The following is a 27,434-nucleotide window of genomic DNA, read 5'->3' as shown; positions in this document are numbered from 1 at the left end:
GTTTGTGCACACTAAAAAGGTGATTTTTCAAGACAATCCTTTCTAGTTTATCTCTCTCCTTCAACCGGAAAAGCAAAATTCTCTTTAAAAAGAAATTGGTTAAGTTTTACCTTCTCTGGCTCCAGTGTAATCTCACAAGCTCTGCTTCAAATTCCCCAATTTATCAGAACTTTCAATTTTGAATCAATATAATACATTCACTTTTCTTTTAGATATTGGAAAATTTCCCATCTAAATAATTTTTCATCAGAAAAAGTAATTTTGTCCACTGGAATTTAAGCCCCAGTGCCTTCACACCACCAGGGCTGCAGTTGCACACCTTTAACCAGTGTTCAGCTAGAGCCAGCCTGGAACATAGTTGTCTGGAATACACTGGAAAAGGAAGATCACTGTGGGTCAGTTCAGATCTGAGGCATGGGATTTATCTTACTTTATTTGATGGAAAATGTATTTATGAGATAGCCAAGGCTCCATTTTCTAAATAATTACTAAATGCAGCCAGCAGCAGCATTTCTTCACCACTATCTACCAGCTATTCTTTAGGATTGATGATTTTTAACTTGCCAAAGACAAGCAACTGCTGCCTCCCCTCCCGGATCCTGATGAGTTGTTCTCTTACCAGTGTGGAGCTACTGCCAGGGGGATGTTTGTAGGTCCAGCTTGAGGAGACTTCACACTAACCACCTACATGCCAGGACATGGGTAGAACAATCCCATAAAGGTGATGCTGTGGGTGAAGAAACTGCCAACCCAGCTTTCATCTTGTCTGCACATCCCTGCCTGTTAGACTGGGGTGCTTTAGAACACAAGGTGGGCAGAGGCACCTGAAACAAATACATCTGTGATGATGATACCATTCCTGGAGATGGCACTGTCAGCTAATCAGAGTATAAAAATAATCCTTCTTGTGTTGGCATCTAATATCCAATTTGTACCTCATACAAGAAGAATGTATCCCAATGCCATAAAAGAACATCTCTTGTTAACTGCCAGTAAGCAAACCAGCAAAAAACCTCCACTTCTGCCAAGTCCTTAGGCACCTTGTTCATAAAGACTTCCAGAATTCTTCAGTAGTGCCAAATCTGCTCTTGGTCGTGGTGTGCTAAGTCATCTAACTGTGATAAAGAATCCGTTTTAAAAAATGAAAGAATAAAGTAGGCTGAATAAATTTTTGGAGGATCTGGAGCAATCATCATAAGTAGACTACCTGGCATGAAGTTCCCATGTTGCTGGCAACCAGTGGGCTCATAAAAAAGGATAAAGTATCAACACTCTGTGACTGCTCACTGTTGTCATTTGTCTTCCAGTTCTTGCTCTTGGCTTGTGATATGAAAAGCTCTCCACAACTGCTTGATGAAGCCACTCTTCTATTTTCATCAGAAGGGTTGAAATGCTATCTGGTTTAGTGGGTGAAACCCTGAACTGTCTTCCCAAATGACAATGACAGAGTTGTAAACAACAGGCTTGCTCAACAGCAAACCATATCAATTGAAGGGAATGTCTTATCTGTCCTAGAAAGCTCCCTCCAAGAGCTTCTTTTACCTCCTACATCCACTAATATCCTGAGATAGACTGGAAGACCTCTAAGCCTATCTCCACAAATGCAACTGTGGCTTATGAGAATAAATCTTTATTAATGAGATTTCCAATTCATAGACTACACTTCAAGATCATTCTCTGTAAAACCGCTTTCCAGTTGGTAATATGTAAGTCCCAATTCTGATTCTTCCCTTAATGCCTTTATTTGTTACACAATTTACCAATATTTTCCAAACAGAAAAAAAAAAAAAGAACAAAATATCAACCCTTTATAATTATGATGCTCAGGATGCAACTGTCTGTCAAGAATCTTTCAGGGTAGTGATTAACCAAATGAAGAGGAAAGCAAAAGTCTTAGGACATGCAAGAAGGAATTCACAAAGAAGCAGTTTTACAGAGTGACTCTTCCCTGAATCTGCCATTTCCTATCGAGGAATGGCACAGAGCTGGTAGGGAGGAGGCTTCATTGTGCTCCCAAAAACAAACTTGGTGTTGACTTCCTTCACTCCTTCTGGCAGGGTGAATGTGAATGCTTGTAGCAAGGTGGAAAAGACAATAAAGAGCTCCATCCTTGCCAACAGCTCCCCCATGCACACACGGTGCCCTGTGAAGAAACAGAAAAGGCACTTCAGCCAAAGGATTTCTATCACACCTCCCTTTCTAAACTACCTGGGATTTTCTTTGCTTGTTTACTGCAGATTTTATCCTTTTCTCTTAAGTTTGTCATTTAATGATTCATAGCTGAAAGGCTGTTTGTATTTCCCCAAAAAGTTTCGATCTACATTTACAGCAGGCAGTAAGACATTATAGAAACTGTCAGCAGGGTGGCATAGTTCACATTTACAGTCTTCCCAGCACCATACATTTTTCTGCTACTGCTTTGATAGCTGAATCTCTTTTTAAAGAGAAACTGGATCTGTCTTCCAAGAAAGACTTTTCTGTGTGTCATTCTTTCTCTTCTCATCTTTTCCACAAACAACTGGACTTCTCTCTTCTTGGAGATATTTAAAACAGTTTGTATATACCCATTTGTAGGTGCCTTCCCAGTTATTTTGAGGAGTGAATGGATCTGAAGTTGTTACCACAAGGAGTAAATAAATCCCTGTTCAGTGCACTTACCTATAGCAAATGGTAAGAATGCTTCTCTGTTTACAAAGTTTCCATCTTTATCCAGAAAGTGGCCTGGGTTGAACTGATCGGGTGTCTCCCATTTTCCAGGATCAGCCAGAACAGAGTCAATATTTGCTAAAACTACTGTGTTCTGAAAAAAAAGAAGCAGTGGCTTCAACAAAAAACTGTGACTGTAGAGTCTACTGATATGTAGGACAAAGCCTTGTGAAAGGCCATCCACAGGGGCAGTCAAACCTTAGAGGCACTAGAATAAGAGTTCATGCTCCGAGTCAGGAAAAAACTCAAATCCCGTTCTAAAATCATCTAATGGACCAAAGATCAAATTGATTCAAACATGCAGCACATTTGTACCTTTGGAATGCGATATCCCAGCAGCTCTGTGTCCTTCACACTCATTCTGGGCAGTGCAATTAAGAGTATGTTACTGTATCTCTGGATCTCATGAATTACAGCATTTGTGTAGGGCAACCTTTTCCTGTCCTCATAGCAAAACGCATGGGAACAACCCACAACAGCATCCAGCTCCTTCTGGACTTTCTCTAAGGAGGAATATTCAGCAATATTAAATATATTTAATATTTAAATATACAGCAAACAATCTATAAACTCTGTAGTCATAATTTTTCCTGTTGCTTTTTGCAGACAGAATGGCATCCAGCTAGATGAAAAAGATACTTTATAAAAAAATAATGTCTTCAAATTCCCATACAGATGACCTGAAAAAATTTGACATAAAGTTTGTTTATAGGTTGCATATATACTTTTAAAATAAGATAGTGGATGAGGTCATTCTATAATAATATGTGGGTTCCTGTTACATTTACTGCTCTAAGGTAATTTATGAAAAGACTTTTATTAATATTTATTTCTACAGGCAGGGAGTCAACTGGAAAAAATATTAATCGTGTGTCAGGGGAACCATTCAGTAATTGATCAAGGATTGTTCTTCATTAAGAAGCACATAGATTTTGCTTGTCATCTACAGATTCCTAACTGCTATTCTGTAATTACTTGCCTTGGGAAGCACTTCTACAAATTAGTTTTTCCCAAGGACTTCTTTTTTTTACTTACAATCTGAGCTGAAATGGTATTTTCTGATTAATTTTTTAACACTAGAGACTCTATCATTGCAATTAGAATTACCCCCACAAAACTTAAGAATAATATATCCTGAGAAGATGAAAAATTATGTGAAAATTCAGTATGTGCAACCCAGTTTCAAGTCTTTTGAAGGTAACAAAATGGGACATCCTTTCTCCTTAACACTTCCACATTTTCTATTTGCCAGGCTTCTGCTGTGACTGGTACTCAGCTTAAACTGTCAAATATAAGGCCTTTAAAGTGAATTTTGTACCTTCTAATCCGTTCTATCCCATACACTCTAGCTCTTTTCTCAGTCATTTTACTCTGCCAACCTGTAACTTTCTTCTGTGAATATCATTATTAACAGCACACATTTTCAAGCTACTCACCCCAATATTAGCAACCCCACACTGTATTTAGGTTATTTCTGCTGCAAGAGGCCAAGAGCAAATCAAAGAGTAGGAGTCAGGGATTTAAAAGGATGACCTAATGACTCCTTAGTGGAAATGTAATCATTACTGTCTGTGGAGGGGTAATGGCGCAATTTATCTTATCTGAGACTAAATTCCTGCAGCTGATTAAATTAATCACACCCTGTATTCTGTTTAGATCTGTTAAAAGAAAAAAAAAAAAAAAAAAAAGCAAGCTGGAATTATTAGCTTGAATGTTAGAAAGGATACAGCAAGAAACAAATTAATGCAGTTCACCTGATTCTTACTTCAATAATTAGTTCCTCTACTTTTCTTTGAACAGGCACGACCACTATTTGAACTTGTTTCATTGCTAGAGTTGCAGACCTCTTTGGATGTGCTCACCTTGAATGTCAGGATAAATCACCATATAGAGCAATGCCCACAGTAAAGTGGTGACTGTAGTTTCTATGCCTGCTACAAAGAGGTCAGCAACAACCTGGATCAAGTTTTCTTCATCAAAAGTTGCATCAGGATCTCCTTTAGTCTGCAGATACAAATTGAAACGAAAGTTATGGCACACAAAAGAAGAATTAAACCACCTGGAGAAATCATGCACTTCTAAATTTCTATTAGACATCATTATAATCAACGAAACGCTTAAAATCCCTTGTGGTTAGCGAAGTGTGAGAGAAGTTCAGAAGTACTCACTTTATCTATCTCATCCAAATAGTAATCAATAAAATGTCGATTTTCATCAAGGTTTCTTTTTCCTTTGAGACTTTCAAGTTCCTTTACAAACAGAGCATCCAAAAACTCTCTGCAGGACTTCATCTTTTTAACTGATGGCAGAAAGAGACCAGCAAGCCAGGGAGACAACTCATACATCTGTAAAAGAGATATTTTAGATATGTGATATTACATATAACTGTGTGGCATTTAGCAAACTAAATTTGAATCCTAATACAGGCTTCTGGGTAGTGGAAAAAGCAAGTGAAAGACTGATGATTGAATTAGCATTAGAATTAGATTGAAGGGATAGTGCCTATTCCATAATGCATTAAAGATTAAAGCCTTTCTTAATTCTATTTTTCCCTGGAGCAAAATTAAAATTTCTCTCAGTTTTATAGTATAAAGTTTTATTTATTTATTTATTTGTATATATAGAGAGAGCATGCCTTGTTTTAAAAACAACTTATACAAATACCTACTGAGAGCAGTTTGGAAATAGCTGAACCTGTGTCCACCCTGATTAGAAGGGTAGCTTAGGAATCATTTCACTAGCATCTGCTGGGATAGTTACTAGTAAGGAATTTTATTTTAGCTTATCTAGCCAAAGTATCAAAATAGTCCTTAAATCCTCTAGGACCTTACTTACAGCAGCTTCCAGTTAGTCAGAGATTGTGGAAATCATACAAGACACAGAACTGGATGAGTTCCAACAAGTTCTGCAGAAGCAGCTGCCTTGTGCATGGGTAAATTCACTTTTTGACTATACACAGTACTGTGGTTCCCCTTCCTAAATGATTCATAACAAAACTGCCCCAGTCTGAGGCCACCTGTTCCGCTGCTTTGCCAGCTGCACTCACAGATGCACATACAGGAGCAAGAGAGAATTTTTCTCTCCAGTGGACCAGATGTGGAATTGGGAGTTTGTGCCCTGAATGGAGACAGATATCATCCAGCAGCTAAAGGAGTGGGACTTGCAATGTCACTGTATTCTTGTAAGGATGTGCAGATGTGGTGCAGGTGTTGCTGTCAAAAACTGTAGGGAAAAGCTACCATTCATCAATTTCATGCCATGTTACCTTTGCACAAAACAGTTGCTCTACTCCAGTTTCTATGAGGTTAGCTGACAGTAGAGAAAACAGTAAAAACCTATTTATTCTTGACATTTTTGATAGCCGTGTCATATAATAGAGAGAAGAAAGGTAGCTTGCTAGACAGAAATTAAGATAAGCTTATTTCTGAGCTTTTCAGATAGTTTAACCCATATTTTACTACTGATTTCAGATATAGCTTCAAACTCTGGAGTTGTGCAGGTAGCACTTTTTAAAAGAAAGTCCTGTGTAGATCTCTCAGCCATGTAACAAATCTTTGCATTTTCATCCCTGTCCCCCATACACAGGAAAATTCTGTGTTAAGATGAAGCATAAACAATTGAAACAAGTTTTGAACTAGCCATCTTGAAGTTCTGAAGTGCTCGCCAGAAATTCTAGGTGGTCTGGTATTATTTATTTTTGTTACTTTTGTAACAAGCAAGTTGCCTTTTTGCACTATCTATAGAGAGCAAACAAACAAACAAAACTGATTTTCCTCACATAAAAGGAGACACTGTTCAAAAATGCTGCCAGGTAGTCAAAGGACTCAATCAGGCGGTGAAAATTCTCATCATCTCTGGAGAAACGATGTCCAAACATCATTGAACAAATGACATTTGCGACCATATGAACAACAGGCATAGTGGGGTCCAGAGGTTTTCCTGTAAACACAAGGGACTGCATTCACCATTAACACTTACTGTTCCTGCTTTGCCCACTGACAGGAGAGCTGATAAAATTTCATCAACACTTCTGACATTAATCAGATCACTGAATGGCAAATTGTAATTTATTGGTAAGAGGCCTGAGTAAAAAAGTAACTTCAGACATCTGAAAAACAGTGTTGGTTGAAAAAAAGGAAATTCCGTTCCACTGCTAGTGGGAATGGAATTAGTAGTATTAATTATAAAAATACCCAGATATCATCAAACCTTGGCATCAGCAGATCTCACATTTGGCAATAACCAGGGTACAAAACAGCTGAGACATTAAATATATAGATGAGTTGAGAAGAGAACCACCTTCTATTTTTGATCAGATAATTTTGTATTAGAATATTTCAACATACCTTGTGCATCCTTGGTCAAAGCTTTGCATATGTTATGCTTTTTTTTTCTACACAGGAATAGGAGGCACTGTGACACTGATTTTTTTTACTGTTTGCTGTTACCCTGATGCTGTTGCCATAAGTAACATAGAACTGACTCAGAAGTAATAACACTGATAGGAACAAGTGTGTGTGTGTATATATATATATATATATATATAAAACAAGACAGGAATCTAATTCTGTGATCTTGCTGTGGGGTTTCACACTTCCACAAGTATCTCCTGCAGGTTGCATATACAGACTTTTGAGACTCAACTCTGCATATACACTTTGAATCCATTTTTGTTATCAGTTTCAGAAGTTACAGTGCCCCATTCTCCCACTGCACAGACTGCCCTGCCCACCTCACATACCATTTGTTTTCTGTAAGTATTCCACCAAGACAGCAGCCTCCTCTTGCAGTAGATAATCCTTCTCTTTTTTCCCTAATCCCATCTTCCTCATTGTTGCCATTCCAAAACGCCTCTGCTGCTTCCAGAGATGACCATTAGAGAACAAAACACCTAGAATCATAATGAACTAATGCTGTCAATGCTTTATAAATTGATGGATTGGTAAGGTTGATGCATTCAAGAAGCTTCTCTTTTCTTCTAATTTTTTCAAATTTTTTACAGCAGTCTGACGACATTCTTCTTTTCTTTCTTTTTGTATTTTAGCCATTTATCTTCTGCATAGAAGCTCTTACATTAATTCTATGCTGTCATTATTGTTCTGACAGAATACAGAATAGAATTGTTTTAAAAAACTTGTGAAAATAGAAGCTTTTTCCTGATGTAAATTAAGGACTTTGAGGCTCTAAATTAGTATTCAAAACTAGGGATAGAACGCAACACATTAAAAGAATTTCTGAGAATAAAAATTACCTTTTCCACGTGTTAGAAATTGAAAGATTCTCTCTTCAGGCCTTCCAGCAACATCTTCAGCATGGGCAGTCAGACCTTCCTTCACTGCCTGAAACCCTTGCAAGACAACTGCAGGAGTGTTTGAAAGCCATAAGGTGAAGATATTGCCATGAATTTTGGCCATCTGTAGAACAAGGCAGAATTAGAGTAACAGGAGTGAGAACTGGTACTTTTAAATCAAACAAAATGAACCAGATCTTCTCCCTGGGCAGATGCCCTAAGAGTGACTGACTTTGAGAACAGAGCATCAGGTATATTCTCACATACAATATATTTAAGTCAGGTTTACAATCTTATTTATTAAAGATCATGATGTTTCTAAAATGTCACCCAACACTGCCAAAGTCTGTGATGTCATTTATTATGTCTTACAGTTCAAACTCATTGTAGATGAACTCTTCCATCCTCACCACTTGCTACAAGACAGCAGTAGCTCATGAATTTGATGTGAGCCATCTACAGATTCCCCTTTGTGTGTCAAGTGTAGCAAAAGCAGTCGAGGAGCTGAGTAATGCAGGAATGCCCCTTTCCCTTCCAGCTCAGCTGTGACAGCCTTGTCTTCAGCTGCCATGTGTGCAGGCATCCCTGCAGTGGGCAGGACAGTCCTTCTGGTGCTGAATCAGGAACTAGAAAAGTAGCAGAATAGGCTGGAAAGAGTGGTGTGTTGCCAAGACATCCCAAGAAATGCAGGACAAGAGGATTACACAATTTTGCTTCCTGGGAGCAAACAAGAGGGAATACTTATGCACAGTGAGCAAAAATATATGTGCTTGCACTTGCACATTTGTGTTTAATTTCATTCTTGTAAGGACCAGTTCATGGCTTTTGAAACCTTGGGAGGACCAGTACTAGTCTTCGTGTCTGGGATGTCAGAAATAGAAGAAAACACAGCAGACAGGCACTAGCTACTATTTTATATTATGGAATAATAACACTTTGCCTTGAAATATGCAGCTCAGGAGGACAGGGCTGGCAGGACATGGAAAACGAGGGAAAGGGAAGGCTGAGAATGAAGAGGACGAGTGAGGTGCTATTACTTACACATTTAAATGTTAAATATTTAGTATAGGTGTATAAGAACTATAAAAGAACGGGATACAAACTTTAGAAGTGCTGCATATTACAACTGGAAAGGGTTTGAGCATACTATGAATTATTTTAGCCATTTAAAAGCTCAGTCTTGCAAAGCAGACTGAAATCTCTTGTGAAAACCTGACCAAATGGTATGTCAGAAAACAATTGATTCTAAGATTTTTCAAAAAATCCATTGAATAAATATATATAAAAAAATCAATCTTTCTATACTGAAAACAAACATAACCTCAGCAGCTGTTTCTAAGTATGGCATACTTAGAAAATGCCAGTGCAACAACAGTCAAAATACAGACATCCAAAAGACTGCACAGAATTAGCGAGTCTACTTTAAAATACAGCTTCTTCCTATGTGTAAGACAGGACTATTATCATCATTATGGTTTTGTTCATATGCACATATGGTTTTATATATACATATATATATATATATATCATAGTAAGTGCAAATTTTCACACAAAGAAACATATATTTTAATAATCTCCACCTATTTCCACATTTATGCAATTTAGAAAAAATTCCTCCCTAGCATTCAAAACAAAACTATGTTAAACACAGTTACTTTTCAATCAGTTATGAGTTCATTAATACATTGCCAAACAATACATACTTTTTTAAGATGCTCATGATGAATTTTGAAGTTCATCTGCAGCAGATTTCCAAAGAAGGGATATGGAGTTGGCCCAGGAGGAAGATGTCTTCGCATCCATTGCAATTTCAGAAACTCTATTAATAGCAGAGACAGCACAAAAAATACCAGCACCTCACTCACTGTTAACATTTTACTTCTGATTTACACAGCTGCGTTGTCTCTCTACAAGTGCTGTGTAGACAGAGGAGAGATCAGTTTATCTTGCTTTTGGGGTACCTCCCTGAAAAGAGAAAAAACACTTGATGCTCCTATGACTCATCTCTTTCCCTGTTTATCACTTTTACTTCCCCACCCCAGAGAATTAAGTGTTCTTATTTGTAAGCATATATAACGTCATTATGTTGCAGCTACAAGTCTGTCAATCATTGCCTCTTCAAGGGACACAAAATGTAGGTTAATTATACACCTCCTTGTGCCATGACTCCTGATGTGACAAAAATCTCTGCCCACGGTCCTGGTTTCATAAAAAACCTCTGGCAAGAATGAGAAATAAAAAAATTTCCTGAGGGCTGGCTGCACACCCAAGGGCAGTGGGTTACTGAAAAGTTCAGGCTCATCAGTCACCATCATATGCACCAACCATGTGCTCCGCTACTTAACTCACCTCACAATCTTGATTCTCATATTCTCTGCTATTCCGTTAATATTTTTCCTCACAGTTTATATTGAAAGGTGTTTGGGGGGTGGCTCTACCTTTTAATTTTGTGCCTAGGACACACACAGACCATAAAAGACTCCAACTGATCATTGGTTAACAGGAGTTTGTTGCTGATAATGACATAATACCCAAGTGTCCTCCCACTCCCTGCCCAGCTGCACAGGGGAGTGGGGCTGCAGTCTCCTTGACCAAGCACAAAGCAAAATTTCTTCATCCCTCCCCCTGCCTGTGACTAATCCCTGTGGATTGCCTGCAGCAGGAACAAAAATGACATACAGCTGTCTCTGAGAACTTCTTTCACAAGTGCTCTTACGCAACTGAGTAACTCCAGCTCTGCAAAGGGTGGCATTTGAACGGGATCAACACAGATTTGGCACTTGCACAGGAACAGCATTAGCTTAGACTTGGCTCCGACTTGGACAGCAGCATGTAACACTCTGGGAAGTCACCTAGATGGCCCTGCTGCTCATGTACCAAACTTACAGAACTGGCACAGCTAGAAATAAAAGTTTTGAGGTGTGAAGGACATTGGTTTACTCCAGAAACAGGGCAGAAAAATAACATTTACCCATCTTGCTGGCCACCGATCTAACTGAGAGCTAGGATCAACCTGAAAAACTCAATTATCCATTTTGAAACCACTTTTGGGACTTTTTGTTCCTTCACTGGTGTTGCATTTTCTCTATCTCAAACTGCTCCCAACTCTGAGTTTAGTATTTTCCAAGGTGTTTCTGGGAGGAGACTCACAGACCCAAGGCTTTCCTACCCTGCCCACTTGCAGCCCCATCCAGCCCGTGTACAGTCCTGGATGGCTGCCCTGCATCTCCCCTGACTCTCCAGGCTCACTCTGACTTTCCCAAACACATTAGCCACATTCTGGTGACTGCACCTCTCAGCCTAGACATGAACTGCCTGCATGTAGGAAGGCAGCTGCCAAACAGCTTTGCCAAGTCTTTGGGAGAGATGTCAAGGGAATACAAATTGCTTGTCTCCTCACACAAGATGGTGCTGGAAGACTGGGAAGAGAGAAGCCTGATAAGGTTTTGTAAGCTGTATTTGCCACAGCTTCCATGAAGAGAATTGAATGCCCAGGGAAGCAGGGGTTAGAGCTGTCTGACAGCTCAGAAGAACAGAAAGGTATCCCTCTAACAAGTGAATCCTCCTCCTCTCACTCTTGCCAGGAGAGCTGCTGGCCCATTCTCTTCTGCCCCATCCTTTCAGCCCATGACACAATGGATAAATAGGGCAATGCCAACTAGTCCTTGAAGCATGCTTGTGATAATAAAAATTGTAAAGTCTTTTATTCAAGAAAGGAAGCTGGTAGAGCAACAGTAACCCTCACTCTGACCTTGGGTTTTAAATCTTTTTGGGTGGGTAACAAGGCCAGTCTCACAGTGAGAGTGGCTACTGACACTTGCCATCCACTAGCCCTGCTTGGGCACTGCTCCTGCCAGCTGCACCTTGCACAGCTCTTCCCTCAGTGTGCATTGGGACTCAGCAGGCTCAGCTCAGCTGTCAGAAGGCTGCTTGTGTGCAGCTGCCTCTCTGTTCACAGAAAACCCTCAAGAGCTTTGATTCTCCCACAGCTTTTGGGGAACACCACATCAATGTCTCCTGCCCTGCCCCTCCTTTGCAGCCAACAAGCTTTGCTACTCAAGACTGCAAAGACTACAAGCTGCCCCCTGAACTGGGCTTTGGGCATCAATGAAGAGACATGGCCAGCCTAATCTGCTGTACATCTTTGTCATTACAAACACTGGCATGTGAGAGGACTCCCACCTTCACAAAATGCCTCTCAACTGCACAAGAGTATATGTCAAAAAAAAAAAAAAATTTTCAGGCCAGCCCACTGGTCCTCATCTGTTTCCACCCACTGCATTCCACCAGCAGTGGGGCTTCCCTCTGCAATTTCCAGCAGGCAATAGGAGGGCTTTGCCTTTGCTCTTGGCCTGAGTCACAAGCCTCACAACCAAATGAAGAGTTGCACTGTTGTCTCTCTTTTACTCATCTGCCCATGGCCCTTGGCCAAATAGACAAAGCTGCTCCCAGCAAGTTGAGATGCCCCTCCACAGCCTTGAGTTCCCATGCAACCACACCTGGGGGCTCTGGCAATGCCCAGAGCCACCACCTATGGTAACAGCATTCCCACAGACCATTCTGGATTTGAGAATGTAGGGGAAGGCTGCTCAGAGCCTGGCTCTGATGCTCCTCCTCCCTCCAGGAAGACTCTGCTGAGTTTCGAGTAAGACTAGACAGAGCAATAATTGTCTACATTTATTTTATTTGTAACACAGCAGGGAAAAAAATGCAGTACAGACACTTTCCAGACACAGGAAAAGCAGAGTATTTTTTAGGCCTGGCTTCTAAGACATATAACACAAGGAGAGATTTGTACTGAATTTGAGCTAAAAATGAGAACCATAAAGCTGCACAAATACCAGCACACTACCAAACCTGTGTCTGTGCTTCTTAAATCTCTAATACTGACCAACCTAGCGCAGAACTGCACAGAGCTTGTAGGGATGGGGTTTCATGGTGCTCCCAAAGACAAAGTCTGTGTTGATTTCCTTAACTCCTTCTGGTAGAGTGAACTTGAATTTCTGCAGCAGGCTGCAGAACATGATGAAAAGCTCCATCTTGGCCATTGTCTCTCCCGGACAAGCACGGTGACCTGCAAGGGGTGAATGGAAACACAAGTCAGTCCTCACCAAGGTCTGCAACCAGCACCTGTTTCCCAGCTTTTCTCAGGAGCATTGCTCATCAAGGAACAAAGAGCTTTGCTGAATCTGACAATTTCCTCTCAGATTGAACTGGACTTACAACTGAGATGTCTGCAATTCATCTTTGAAGGATCTGCCCAGATTATGGAAAAGATACCAGAGATGCTTCTCAGAAGTTTCATTCTTGCTTCCTAATATATAGGACTCCCTAGTTTTATGAAAGGGATTTCAGTCCTTTGATTCCAAATACGAACAAGAAAGCACATTTAGGTTCCTTCATGGCTTCTGCTTAGTACAGGCTGACTTATCTTCCCTAATAACAGTGAAAAATCAGAAGACAGAGGACACTCTACACCTGATGAAACATTCTCCTACATAATGGTGTCAGTGAAAACAACATGCTAAAGAAAAATCTCTTCCCAATTTATCAATTAACTCTGTCCAGGATATAATTCTCAGACACAGACAGTGACAAACTCTGAAATGCAGTGGTCAGGTCATTCAATTCGGAAGTGAGAAACCAATTCCTCTTCTGTCCAATTTAGACCAGAAACCTGAGCCTGACATTTTCCCATCTCAGCTGACAGCTCTGACAACCAGGCTATTCCCTCCTGGCATGATCCCTGAGAGCTTTTGTTTATTTAAGCTTCTATAAACTCACACACTAGTGGAAGAGTGATTCTAGAAACTCCACAGGAAAGACATAGACTTCTGGATGTATTTGATCCAGCTTCTGGATCTCCCATTCATCTCTCGGCACTGATGAATATTGAATTATTTATACAAAATAAATGAGCTCCAGCACAGCAGCCTGCCACAGAATATCCACTGTAATGGCATAACCCAGCATACACAGAGGAGAACCAAGGCAACAGTGTAAGGACTCAAGTTCCTAAGTGATTGGGAATCCTGGGACCTTACTCATCTTCTCTGCATTTTCACAAAAATCTAGGATCAAGTGTTTATACAATTGGCAAACAACTTATTTTTGCAGTCAAACATTTTTCTGGGCTGGGAAAACTATGTGCTCCTGCAGTTTGGGGTTACACTCCCCTCTGGCCTTCTCCACAATGAAAATAACACAGCTTCATCTAACCCACACACCTGGGCTCAGTTCTCAGTGCACTCACCTGCTGAGAAGGCCAAGAAGGCCTCTCGGGTCACAAAATTTCCACCCTTGTCCAAGAAATGGCCAGGGTTGAACTGGTGAGGTGTCTCCCAATAGTCAGGGTCAAAAAGAGCTGAGTCTACATTTGCCATGATTAGAGTGCCCTGAAAGGAAGAGGCAGTTGGCACAGCTCTGTCTCTCATGCATAAAGAATAAAAGGACACAAACAAATTCCAGCTATAATTGTGCACATGGAAGGGCATAAGAAATGAAAGATTACATAATTGGGGGGAAAACAATAATCTCAAGTGTTCTGAGGGGTTTTTGTCAAAAAATAAATAAGCAAAGAAACTTCAGTATTTTGGGTTCAGGGATTTCCCTGTATTCCTTCATGTCTTTTTTTTCCAGTCTGTTAGCACATGCCATAGAATGTGTAATCTGCAGTTCTTTAGTACCACATCCTAAATCTAATTAAATGATCTTTCTGTCCTCAGCTGGAGGGGAAAGGGTTTAATGGTAAACCTTTACTGGTGGCCAAAGATCACGTTGGAATAGAAGGGATATCTGGTTGGAATAGAAGGGATATCTGTACCTTTGGAACATGATACCCCAGCACAGTGGTATCCTTCACAGCTTCTCTGGGAATTGTGATTAAAACAATGCTGCTGAAGCGGAGGATCTCATGAACCACAGCATTTGTGTACGGCAGCTTCTTCCGATCCTCGTAGCAGATGAGATGGGAGGGACTCAGAACAGCATCCAGCTCTTTCTGGACTTTGTCTAAAAAAATTAAAACATCCATTATAGAAGTAAGAACACTGTTTTGGATGAAACAGCTTTCATTTCCTTTTTGGAGTATAGTCGTGATAGAAAAAATTACAATATACAAATAATTTATACTTACCATATCCTGAAGTTTAAATGCATTTGTATAAATGTATATATGTAATGCATTTATATTAATATAAACTTACACAAATCATACATTTATACAAATGCATTTGTATAAATGTATGATTTGTAGAAATCATACCCAGCTAGTTATGATTTTACTACACTCTGTTTTCTAGTTGATAGGTTTTATGTTCAGACCCTCTTTCCACAAGCCCAACAGATTTATGGAGCATTATATTTAAAGGAGGGGGAGAAAACTATAACAAGACCTTATTATGACATCAATACAATTAAGCTGAATTGTTGATTTTACTCCAGTTAAATACAGACTCACAGCACACTAATGAGAGTGTTGCAAGCAAGCCACCACATCAAGCTGACACAACTGCAATGCTGAGAACTGAAATAGGATCATGTTACTAAATATGATCTACCATCACCAAGTATTAATCTCTTTGGGCTGCTATCTAAGCTTTACTAACACACCTTATACAGTCTCAGATGGGTTCAGATTTCATACTTAAAACTTAGGCTAAGAGGAATTTTTTTCTTTATAATTTATCAGAATTTGAAGTGCATGTGTGTGCACAAGGCTCTGTTCTTCAAGCATTCTAGCACCACAAGCATGAAAAGAATTTCTAGCCCTCAGCCTGAGTCAAGAACATGTACTTGGCTTAGTAGTTCACCTCTGAAAACCCTCTACCAAATCACCCAAAAATTTTGAAACTAGGTCACAACTGTGATGTTGTCCAGAATTTCTGGATCATTTTTTTGTCCTCCTTCTCTGTTTAACACTCCCATGCATTAGAATAAATATATCTATTTTACAGAAATTTGACTGATGTCTCAGTTAATGAACTCAAATAATATAACCTTATTACACATGCTGGATGCCAGAAAAGCTTCACTTTGCCCTAACCCAAACTCTTATTCCACCTTGTGTGTTTTCAGCCGGTATCTTCCATTACATGCTTACAGTGCTGAAAGAGTCTGACAAAAATCAACAGGATTTAAGCTTGATCTTAATAAAACCTTGATCTTAGCCAAAAAAAAAAAAAAAAATGGCTCTACTTAATCATATCCATGCTTGTTGTGTGCTACTTACCTTGGATGTCAGGGTAAACCAACATATAGAGCAGAGCCCAGCGCAGAGTGGTGGCTGTGGTCTCTGAGCCACCCAGGAAAAGATCAAAAACAGACTGCAGCATGTTGTCTTCATCAAACGTAGAATTGGGGACATTTTTAGTCTACAAGTGTCAGTGAGAAAGGTAAAATGGAGTATAGCTGTGTAATAGCACTGAGACAGACAATTATCACTGTATCTAAAGGAACAAGATTTCTAGAGGACAAACACAGATACTTGAGCAGAACACAGATATAGGCAAAGACTTTACTCAAATGAGTACAGGGATACTTTTACACTACAGGTGCTGTTGAATGTGTCAGGTGTATAAGTCCTGTTATGCTACCTTGTAAAGAGGCATGTTGATTTCTGTTAACTTCCACAGCAGAAAAACACATTTCTAGGTAGTTTTATCCCAGCCATACCACTTCCAGAACATTTGCTGATTTCAGGAATCTTTCTAATATATAATGTTATCCTTTTAAAGATTTGCACTTTTTTTCAGAGCAGAGGCTGACAACATTTTAAGATTGTCATGATACTCATACAGCACTACTAAGCACAAAAATAATGCAAAGCAAGAATCAGAATTCGGCAGCCATCTAAATATCTGCACCTTTTCACGGTCCTCCCTACTGCCTAGCCCTCACTAAGGATTCCAAAATATGATAACAAACCAATGTAAATAATTTGTACTTCTAGAAGAAGTTCTTGAACTAACTATTCAAAGTTCATATTTTGAGTTTGACAGCAGAGTTTTTAAGCTGTTCTTGCAGAGCTCTGCAGTAATGTTGTTGTGGGTAGACAACAGCAGGGAACCCATTATGGTTGGATCTGTATCATGTACAGCATTAATCACTCACTTTCTCTAACTGCTTCAGGTAAAAGTCAATAAAATCTTCTGGTTCATCTCTTCTGCCTTTTTCCCTGTGGCTCTTGATTTCCTGCCTCACAAAGGAACAAACAAAATCCCGGGAAAATCTTGCTTTCTTTAGAGGTCCTGGGAGGTGCTCTGCAAACCACGGGAACATTTCACACATCTATGAGCAAGAATTCAGCACAGAAGCAGTTAGTGACACTGTAGAGAAGCCTCGTGCTAGAGAGAGAGCATGGACATTTTTGGTGCTAAACTGCTGAATGAATTTCTCTGAGAAAAATCCTGTGGCATGAAAAAAATGTTTAGTACATAAACACACATTAAAATCACAAATTAGGGACAGCACAGTTTCCACCCTAGATTTTTTCCCATCCTTACTAGATAACTCCATTTTTATTTGCCCTGTTAATTCACCAACAAAATAATCTACTTTTGCAGATAGACATATCAATATTAATAAGTCCAATGTTAATAAATATTTATGTCCATCACCTTAGCACTGGGAAAAAAAACCAAACAAACAACAAAAAAAAAGAACCCACTAAAAACCCCAAACCAACATTCTCTTTCATTCTTAGACAGAGTATCATCTTTTCACCTTAACAATACTGGTATTTCCATTACAGAAAAGGTCATTATCCCAAGCATATTACCTTTGCTAAGACATTCTACTAAAGATTATTAATACAATATTCATAACTGAATCATGTCAAACCCAAAGCACTGCAGGTCCAGTTCATATTCACAGTCAGAGTATTTGTCAGTATTCAATAATGCAGTACTTTAATAATATACATACTGATTTAATTATATTGCAATAAATAATGAGCCAAATTATCAAATAAGTTGCATGTTATTAATATTCTAATAAGTAATACTCTCACATAATAAAAGCGGCTGTTCCCAAAAGCCACTATATAATCGAAGGCTTCAATCAGCTGGTGGAAGGTTTTATCCTCCAGAGAGAAACGATGTCCAAAAACCACAGCACAAATCACATTGGAGACAGCATGGACAATGGGGAAGGAAGGGTCCACAGCTTCTCCTGCAGACAGGGAAAAACATTCATCTCAAAAGCACTTCCTCTTCCTTTGCTATTGGGAGAACAAGGTTACAGTGACATTTTGTAATAGATGTCCTCTATGATATTTATACTGTTACTCAAACACCCAAAACTCAATAGGAAATGTAACAAAAGATAAACCTCACTCCAAAATGAGGACAGGAAAGCCTCAAATCTTTAACTCTTGGTCTAGTTTTTTTTTTATATTTGCTTTCTTTGTGCTTTCTTTTTTAATCTTAATCTTGGGTGTTGATCCCAAAATACAAAATGCTGAGGTCCAATAATCTCAAGGGTTCTGAGGGGTTTTTTGTCAAAAAAATAAATAAGCAAAGAAATTTCCATATTTTGGAAATTTCAGAGGTTTCCCTGCTGTATTCCTTCATGTTTCTTTTTCCATCTGTTAGCAAATGCCACAGAATGTGTGGTCTGCAGTTTTTTAGCAACTTATCCTAAATCTGCAAATCTAAGGTGTGCTCCAAGTCTGTTCTATTCAGTAACAAAAGTAGTGCTAACCCTTAGAGTCAAGCAGTCTGTACTCTGTGTGCCCCCAAGCACTGTGTCAATGCCATACCCTCCTTGTCTCTGAAGAACTCCACCAGGTAACGGGCCTCGGTTTGGATCCCACGCTCCATTCCTTTATTCCCCATTCCCAGTTTTCGGAGAGTTCCAAATCCAAAATGTCTCTGTTGTTTCCAGATGAGACCATTTGAGACCAAGATACCTTTAGCCATCAAGAATGAATTTTATGTCATAATAAAGTTCATAAAATTGTAGATGATAAACACAGTAAGAGTCATCTTCTCATCATGCTGTCGCTCAAAGAGGAGGGACACATCAGGGCAGTGTTCTTTGAATTGAATGTTGTTAGAGGCAGAGAAAACACCTTGGATAAGACATTACCATCGCTGCAGAAATAACCCACTTGGACCTCTGGACTCACACACCTGCCTTCCAAGCCTAGTCCTATTTTTTTCTGAAGCATCTGTCTCAGGTCTTTGAGGGATCCTGTTCTACCAGGATCTTTATACCAAATATTGAGTTCTCATCCTGGAAAGGTCCCTTCTGGAAAGACAATGAAGCCAGGGCAAGAACCACCCAGCCAAAATGAGAAGGAAAAATAGGCTTTAGCCAATCTGCAAACAGCTCCTTAAGATCAAGAGTTCCTGTGGTACAGAAAGGAATCCCAGGCTGCTCTGCTGTGAATCTGTGTTCTAGCAGAGACCATCCAGCATGAACCATTTAATCTGCTTGGTGGGGAAATTCCCTCCACAAGTCTAGCCTACACCTCCCCCTGGGAAAGCCAGCTTACTCCCTGAGACAGCTGCTTCACTACAGACAGGAATAACTCTCCCCTATTCCTTCTGCTGTCCTGGGAACCAGGGACAGGCAGGTTGTATTTGTGATGCAGTCACAAACTTGCAGCTGAGCTGCAGCTGTTGGTTAAAGCTATCCCTGCTACAAATTGCGAGTTTTAGGGCACACATCACAACACAGCTACTTTTCTCCACAGCACCCTGATAAAAAATGGCAATACAGATCCTTCCAAATGGACTGAAATGGCCCCAGACTTAACCATCTCTATACCTTAAAGTGGTTTTTCTCTACTTACATTAGCTAGTATTACAAATTAAAGCTTTCCAGACAGTAGCTCACATAAAACAAATCCTGACTGAGGGTAAAGGCATCTGCTGTACATTCTCTGGATAAGAGGCTGATGGAAACAAGTTAAATTATTTCTGTTTTAAACATATCAGTATCTTTATTCTCTCTCCACTGTGATTCAGCAGTGTTTGTGATAACACAATACAACACTTTGAACACTCTGGTTAATAAATTTAAAGCTCCACTGACCTTCCTGTGACTTTGTACTTCGGAGCAAGTCTAGATCAAAGTTCTGTATATGCTTTTTTTACAGCAGGCTTTGCTGTAAACAATCAACTGGGAGCATAAAGATTTACTTGAGTCTCAGCTTGCAAAGGAGGCTACAGGCTCAGGATTATTTGAAATCAGGGCACGCAGACAACACTAAGAATGTTGCCCATGCTGCTCTGATAAGATTCTGAAATACATGTGTGACAGTGGGATTTGGAAACCACTTAGGATGATGCTTCAGAATTATGTGATTCACCTTGAGCAGACAGGAAAAGTCAGTCGGGAACTAAGGGTTTTTCAGTAAGAAAAACACAAGAGGAAACAAAGAAAGTCAAGGGTGAAGTCCTTTCAGAGACACGAACATCTTACCCTTTCCATCTGCCAGTTTGTTGAAAATGTAGGTCTGCAGTCGCCCTGAAACATCCTCCGAGTTGTTGGTGAGACCATTCTTCACAGCTTGGAACCCATAGAGCACCATCATAGGTCTGTGACCCAACCACAGGGTGCAGATGTTGCCATAGGTTTTTGCCAGCTGCAGGTAAAATCAGTGCCCAAAAAAACCCCATGGGAGAAACATCAAAGAACATGCACACACGATGGGCTGCTGTCTTCAGCACAATGTTGCTCAGGGGTTCAGCAGGTGAAAAGGGACAGTGGCTGTGTTTTGTGGCAGGGGTTCTTTCCACAGAAAGGGTCTGGGCTCTCTCTGGGAACACAACACCCACAGAAATGTAAGCAATGAAAGAATAAATGGTCTTTTCTAGAACTTGGCCTGGGTTACCTTTGCAATAACAACCATAGGGTAAATGCCCTTGACTGTTTATGGATCTGTACAAGGTTTCCTATGAAACTCCACCTGCCCATTCTTGGTTACATTTTTCAACTCCATATTTCATTGACTCAGACAACAACCAGAATTTCTTGAAATTATGAATTCTAGATGTAACTCCCCTTCTAGAGTTCTAAGAACTGCAGATTTCACGTTTCAATGGCAAGAACTCTTCCCATCTTGTACTGAAATACTGTCAGCTGAGGCATCTAAGCATAGATCCCATGTCTGGGTACTGATGGGACTGCTCTCAGGCAATGCTGTGGGTAATCTGCAAGGACAAAGTCCTTGATGCTAGACCAAGAACCAGTACAGATCTGTCCTCTCACAGTCATTAACATGTACTCATCAGAAAATTTTAGCATCATGCTCATTAAGCTCCCTTCAGGTGCAGCCAGCCACCCTCTGACCTGCAAGTTGCACTTAGCACATAAGGAAAGGCAGCAATTTGAAAAAATATATTAACACATTGGGTTCTTTTGTGATATTTTGGCTCAGTGGAGGATGTTGAAAACTGAAAGAATCTGTATTAGCAGGCTTAGCATGGAGCTCATTCTTCCCATCAATTATTTCTTTTCACCATTATTTACATATTTAGTTTATCTGCAAAGAGTACATCCCAGACTGGACTTCAGAGAAACAATAGATGAAAGGATTTGGCTGCATATGGGATACAATCTTGTTTCCATTCCATGAGAGCAGAAGATATTCTGGTTCAAGACACCTCTGAATTTAAGACACCTAGTTTAAAATTATTTTCATTATATGCCTATAATGGGAAATCTGAGAATAATTTTTTTTCTTTCAAGGCCAAATAAATAGAAGTATTTTCTGCGGCAAAATTACTATGTTCAGTTCTGTTTAAGTAGCACACATATAAGAATGAGACTTTCATATGAAATGATTAGGGTTTCATATGAATTAAACTGTCTGCAGGATTTTTGCCTTAACTTGTTTAGGTACTTCACTTCCACAAATCACCTTCTCTCAGGGTTCTCCCTGTTACCACATCAGGCTATCAACAACCATCACCATTTTTTCCAGGTTTTGCCTCAATAGCTCTTTACTTCACATCTGATACGTACCTTTTTCAGGCTCTGATGATCAGCTCTAAAGTTTATCCACCAGATGCTTCCAATGATGGGAAATGGGGTTGGTCCAGGAGGAAATCCACGACTCTTCCATTGCATATTCAGGAACTGTGCACTCAGAAGAAACAAAACCAGAGATATGAGAATTACACTTATCATCATTTCACACTTCCAAACTCGTATTATAAAATTGCTACAAATATGTCTGTTGAAATTGTTCTTCTGAACTCTTCCCTGTCACATTGAAGATTTCTGAATTTTCACCTCCCTTCTTTCCTACCACTCTTCTCAATCCAAGAAAATGAGGATTATTTCCATTCTTGAGTGTTATTTAATACATCGCTAGGCTGCAATATGCTAATTGATACCATTATTTTAAGATCCAGCAGAGGCTGGGTCAGAGAAGGTGGGAACCTCAGCCAGAAACATCCCTTTGAGCAATCAGTTTGAGGAACGTGTCACTCAAAATACTGACTCCATGCACGTCAAGAACTCAGGTACAAAGCTGCAGCTGTCAGATGAGGGCAGGAATACTCATCAGGTAGCCTTCTTGGGGCAGAGGTAAAAGGAAGCAACCAGTAGCCTTGTACAACAGTGGGTGGAGATGCAGACTTGGGAACCAAGAGCAATGAAGGGTTGCAATTTGAGTTTTCACAGTAAACAATACAGATGAACTGCAAATAGCACAGTGAAGAATCAAACATAACTAGTGCTATTGGCAAAAAGTGTAACAGACCTCACAGTAAACTCCATTTTGGGGCTGAGTTCTTGTCCCATATGAGGCTTTATGAATTAGTTTCTGCCTTATCTCAGTAGCAGGACCCCTGCTCAGCAGAATTAATTCCAGAGCCTGTAATTCTTTGTTCTATTTTTAATCCACAGCACCTGAAGCAGCACATGCAAAGATCTCCTCAACACAAAAAAAAATCGCTACAAAGAGGAGCAGTTCTTAGAAGATTTCTAGAGTACAGCTAGTGGAATAGGCTGTTTGGGATGTTGGTACCAAGCTGCCTTATGAAGAACAACAGACATTATAGGGATGGGGCTGTGCAGTGCTCCTCTAAGGAGTGCCTTTAATTCCATCAGACAGGGTGAATCTAAACACCTGCAAAGGCTGCAGAAGACAAAGAACTCCATGTGTGCTGACTGCTTGCCCAAAAATATACATAGCCCTGCAGAAAGAACACAAGAAGGCAATTACTGATCTTAATTGCTGTTTTCACCACACCCCCACTGTCTTGCCTGTGCTTTCTCTGGGGCTGTTGCTCCTCTCACAGCAGAAATGTCCCTGCAGGCTGTCATTCTGTCTCAAGATTTGCTGTCTAAAAAAACTTCAATTTATTCTCACAACTCCATTTGCATAATCCACTGGTGTCACTTAGCAGCTGGCAGAAAGGACATCAGGCATGTTTTGAAAGATCTTTTCATGTTTTATTCAACTCATCTAAGTTCTTCAGTAGCATTCAAGGCACCTATGTCAACCACTGTTGACAAGGGCAAGAACACTACCCTGGAGAAAAAAATCCTTCCTTACACAGTAACTAATCTGGGTTGGACTCCAGAAATTTCTCCCAGTGCTCAGGAATCAGTTGCAATATATATCAAATATATTTGCAATAACCATACTGTCCTCCAGGAAAGAAAGAGTTGGTCCTAGGCTGCCTCTAAACCTCTATCCCTGGCAAATTCATCTGAACAAATCTTAGCTCAAATTTTCTGTTCTGTCCACAGCTGACATTCCAAGTGCATTAGCATCTGGGCTAATAGATACTGCTCTGGAAAATTGTCAAAAAGAATGCTGAGGCTGCAAATACTCAAACATTAGGAAATGCCAGAAGGAAAACTGTCTGTACAACATTAATTATTTCTTCCTGACACTTCAGTGAGAAAAGGGTATGTGCTATGGTTCATCTATGAAATTCTTGTCTCTGTTCAGCTCTTCTGCAGCTGACTGCAGAATGCTGCCAAGATTACACAGCAATTCACAAACCAGGGAGACTGAAAGGGCACCAGGCCTTGGTAGCTCCCACACCATCAGGACATAAAGCACCACAGCACTGGTGCAAGGTCTGCATTGCTTTCACCTAAATAGCACTGCATTACAACACCAAAACAGGCAAAACTGAACAACCAAACAGCCCAAACAGAACAAACGACAATGAAAACAATGGGAAAACAAAAAGAGGAATTTTTACAGCAGTTGCTTTCCTTTCTAATAGCTAGAGCTCATGCTTTTTCTATTCTGCTCTCACTGCATGCCAGTGATGCCAAAAAGTTGGTAAATGTCTGTAAGATTAGATATACCAACTGGTTCTATTTTGAGATGACTGGGATGACTCTGTATTACTAGCAGGAAGAGAAAGTGATAGATGCTACAATTCATTGTAATGCAGAGTGATAGAATTTAAATTAACTCCATCAATGTGTGTGAATTGCAGGACTTAAGTGCATGAATTAAGGACTAAAATACAAATAAAGTAATTGTGAGATCAAGCAGGTAGAGGCAGATGTTTACAGAGAAGCTTTCTACAAGTTGTTTTGGGGAAAATCAGTTTTCCTTGCTCCAATAGCTTCATTATTTGTGAATAGCACCCCTCCATGCAAGCCTTACTCATTATTATCTAACAAATACTGTCACAAGGGCTCCTTGGCAGAGACGGAAGGTGTTTAGACAGCTCAGAAAACCCTTTTTTCTAATGAAGGTTTTAGAGCAGAGGAGTAGGGAAAAAATATAGGGAAAGAACAGAACAGAAACAATCGTACCTGCCATCTACAACTTGACTTTCATTAGTCAACCTTCAAGCTCCTTCAAAAAGTGAACATCAGGGTTGATTAGATCCAGAGAGATAAAGCAAGTTCATGAGAGTCACAGACAAGCTATGAACAAATCTAGGAACAGAATTTGAAGTCCCATTCCAGTACTTTGTCTATGCAAACTAAAAACTCATCAATCTTCAAGTCCCAACAAAACAGATGACAGCAGGAGGCAAAACCCCATATACTTTATTTACAGTGCATGTCAGTAAAGTTCTCTTTTCCTGAACTGAACACAGAATGGGAATTTCTTTTGCTCACATTTCCCAGTCTTGTGCTCACTCCAGCTGTGCTGTAAGCCACATTCTCCCTCTCTCAGTGTTTACCTGGACACAGAGTGCCAATGTAACAACTCCTCTCCCTCAGAGAAATTCTGACGCCTTCAGCCAATTAACAGCTCCTAGCTCCTATTACAAAGTTCTTGAAAGATCAGGGAGTGCAGGGGAGGAAGAGACAGCTAAGCTGACAAATCCAAATTAGTGTCTCCACTGGAAGGTGGGGGGGGGGGGGGGGGGGGGGAAGAACAACAACAAAACAACAACAAAAAACAAACCCACAAACAAATCCCAAAAACACCTTAGCAATACCTGTGCTGTTTAGCTTGAGGCCAGGCCAGGCAGCAAGAACACCAGGCTGTGTTTTCTAATACATCTGTCCCTGCAACAGACAAAAAGCAAGCCCTAGTTTTCTGTCAGAGCAGATGACACACGCTCTAGGCAGAGGTGTGCCAGGAGCCCTTTCCACCCCCAGTATGCACATTTATCCTTTGCTTCACACCATCCTAATGATGTTCTTCTCTGCTTCCCACTCCTGTGGCCTGAAACCTTCATTACAAAAGCAGATTTCCTCATCTGCTCAAAGCAATCCAACTTAATATCTGTCATCTTAAGTGGAGATGCAGCTCTTGCAATAGTATTTGTGTCAGAGGAGATCGAGTAAGATTTATGTGAACAGCTACTACTCACACGTACTGAAAATATAAAAATACACAGTATTGAAACAGCTTCCTTGCTTTTTCTCTCCTTGTGAACTTCAGCCCAAACTTCTGTGAAATAACTTTGCCTCAGTGTATTTCAGTTTGCCTACAGCTCTCACCTAGCAGCAGGAAAACTGCCCACAGTGTTCAAAGGGTCAGACTCAGAGTAACACTCCTGATGGGCAGACTTATTCAGCTGGACCCAGATTTCTCTTACATGAAGCCATTTTCTTTCTTTGTGTTTTCTTAAGTTGCATCATAGTCACTGTTATTAATAGGCAACTTCATGGCTTAACTCATCTTGATTCTGGTAATTTTAAGTGTACAAATCATATCCCCACTGATGGGCATGAGAGCATCAAGAGCTTTCAGGGGTCCTTAACTGTTGCAAAACTTGCAAACTTGACAAGTGATTCTGTGCACAAATAAGAAATAGGACAGCACTCACTTCCTTTTAACCAGACAGGACCAGCTGGATGAACTGGGAAGAAATAAAACAAATGAAGAAATGAAGTCCTGATGCACACAAGCAGCAAGCGAAGTTAGTTAGATAGCTTCATCAAGTAACTCATTTTAAAGTCTCAAATAGCAGCAAAATCTGAAAAAAATGGGTGGCTAAATAACTGCTCAATATCATAACTCAGTAACACTGCAATTTTTGATATACATATGGAACTGTCAGGAACTGAAAAAAAATAAAATTACTGAAATTCAAATTGCTTCTGTCTGTTTTTTGTCCATTTAACTCTTCAATTGTAAGATTCATAGAACCATGCTGCTGAAAATTTTTCCATTTCCATTTCTCTGCCCAAAAAACCTAAACAAACAGATAACAGATGCACACAGTCATGGTCCTTGGCCTCTGCTGGCTGCTCCACTTCCACACTTCTTGCAAAAGCATCTGCACATGCAGCACACTAAAGCAGAAGTGTTGCATGGAACTGCACAGAGAAGTCGAGAGGTGGCTGCTCAGGAATGTAAGGCAAGAAAATGCTGCAATGTCACTGCTGCCCTGTGAAACTGCCCCTGTGTTTCCTGTTGGAACCTGAAGTTATTACAATCCACCCCAGAAAAAAAGACCAGTTGTCATCTACACATTTTTCAAGACTGAATCATGAAAGATTGTATTTACCACTAACCCCCACACACACACAAAAAAAGAGCTCATTAGAAAACTAACTGAAGTGAATGTCCATGCCTGTCACACTCAGTTTCTTGAAGCTTAATTCAGTTCTTAAGAAGCCCATGGATAGCATTAAACCTTTATATTTCAGGATCATAACATACATTGATTCCAATCAATAACCTTGATTTTGTAGAAATGTTTTGAGCTGAAAAGTGCAGACTAAAAATTCAGCAAGAATTTTTTTCCCGCTCAGAGAAATTATGATAAAACATTGAAATAGACAACTTGTACAGTTGTATGGCTTTCCTTAATCTCTTATTTAGTCTTGAAGATAACATTAGTTAGGTTCTTGAACAAAGTGTTGAAAAATACTGTGTAATATATCAGTAAGTATGAAAAGTAAGTCTCAAGTTAAAGTTTGCTACACACTAGTACAAACCTCTCTGGTAAACTTATGGGATTCACAAATCAGTAAGGATTAAGAGTTTTTCCTGTTTCTTCTATTTCTTTGTTCTTTTCTGTAGATTTAATAGAACACGTGC

The 27,434-nt window shown here is 39.9% G+C and overlaps 2 protein-coding genes across 6 annotated transcripts; both read right to left on the bottom strand.

Moving 5' to 3' along the window:
• Positions 1-1,723: 1,723 nt before the first annotated feature.
• Positions 1,724-9,952, bottom strand: LOC131087391 (cytochrome P450 2J2-like). Of its 2 annotated transcripts, XM_058031021.1 has the most exons (9): positions 9,700-9,952; positions 7,958-8,120; positions 7,448-7,597; positions 6,485-6,645; positions 4,875-5,051; positions 4,569-4,710; positions 3,022-3,209; positions 2,659-2,800; positions 1,724-2,143 (listed from the first exon to the last, which is right to left on the bottom strand). In XM_058031021.1, the coding sequence occupies exons 1-9, from the start codon at positions 9,868-9,870 to the stop codon at positions 1,965-1,967; spliced, it is 1,473 nt and encodes a 490-aa protein (XP_057887004.1). In that variant the 5' UTR covers positions 9,871-9,952; the 3' UTR covers positions 1,724-1,964. The 2 variants fall into 2 exon arrangements, with proteins under 2 accessions (XP_057887004.1, XP_057887005.1); XM_058031022.1 differs by lacking the exons at positions 7,958-8,120; positions 9,700-9,952 and having other exon boundaries at positions 6,485-6,661; positions 7,448-7,516.
• Positions 9,749-27,421, bottom strand: LOC131087395 (cytochrome P450 2J6-like). Of its 4 annotated transcripts, XM_058031030.1 has the most exons (13): positions 27,332-27,421; positions 26,215-26,247; positions 25,378-25,447; positions 21,971-22,084; positions 20,426-20,588; positions 18,756-18,905; positions 18,006-18,166; positions 17,108-17,284; positions 16,227-16,368; positions 14,820-15,007; positions 14,250-14,391; positions 12,854-13,070; positions 9,879-9,961 (listed from the first exon to the last, which is right to left on the bottom strand). In XM_058031030.1, the coding sequence occupies exons 4-12, from the start codon at positions 22,073-22,075 to the stop codon at positions 12,892-12,894; spliced, it is 1,407 nt and encodes a 468-aa protein (XP_057887013.1). In that variant the 5' UTR covers positions 22,076-22,084; positions 25,378-25,447; positions 26,215-26,247; positions 27,332-27,421; the 3' UTR covers positions 9,879-9,961; positions 12,854-12,891. The 4 variants fall into 4 exon arrangements, with proteins under 4 accessions (XP_057887012.1, XP_057887013.1, XP_057887009.1 ...); XM_058031029.1 differs by lacking the exons at positions 9,879-9,961; positions 25,378-25,447; positions 26,215-26,247; positions 27,332-27,421 and adding an exon at positions 9,749-9,815 and having other exon boundaries at positions 21,971-25,260; XM_058031026.1 differs by lacking the exons at positions 25,378-25,447; positions 26,215-26,247; positions 27,332-27,421 and having other exon boundaries at positions 21,971-25,260.
• Positions 27,422-27,434: the final 13 nt, after the last annotated feature.

The sequence above is a fragment of the Melospiza georgiana genome, chromosome 10, assembly GCF_028018845.1.
Source record: "Melospiza georgiana isolate bMelGeo1 chromosome 10, bMelGeo1.pri, whole genome shotgun sequence".
In the NCBI taxonomy this organism is placed as follows: Eukaryota; Metazoa; Chordata; class Aves; order Passeriformes; family Passerellidae; genus Melospiza; species Melospiza georgiana.
This window is presented reverse-complemented; position numbering and strand designations above follow the sequence as displayed.

Coding starts and splice junctions, on each gene's coding strand:
- LOC131087391 (XM_058031021.1), bottom strand. CDS start 9,870: ATGTTAACAGTGAGTGAGGTGCTGGTATTTTTTGTGCTGTCTCTGCTA. Junction 7,598..7,957: donor ATTTCTAACACGTGGAAAAG/GTAATTTTTATT, acceptor TTATGATTCTAG/GTGTTTTGTTCTCTAATGGT. Junction 2,144..2,658: donor ATTCTTACCATTTGCTATAG/GTAAGTGCACTG, acceptor GTTTCTTCACAG/GGCACCGTGTGTGCATGGGG.
- LOC131087395 (XM_058031029.1), bottom strand. CDS start 22,138: ATGATGATAAGTGTAATTCTCATATCTCTGGTTTTGTTTCTTCTGAGT. Junction 18,906..20,425: donor CAAACTGGCAGATGGAAAGG/GTAAGATGTTCG, acceptor TGATGGCTAAAG/GTATCTTGGTCTCAAATGGT. Junction 14,392..14,819: donor TGGGGTATCATGTTCCAAAG/GTACAGATATCC, acceptor TCTTCCTTTCAG/GGCACTCTAATCATGGCAAA.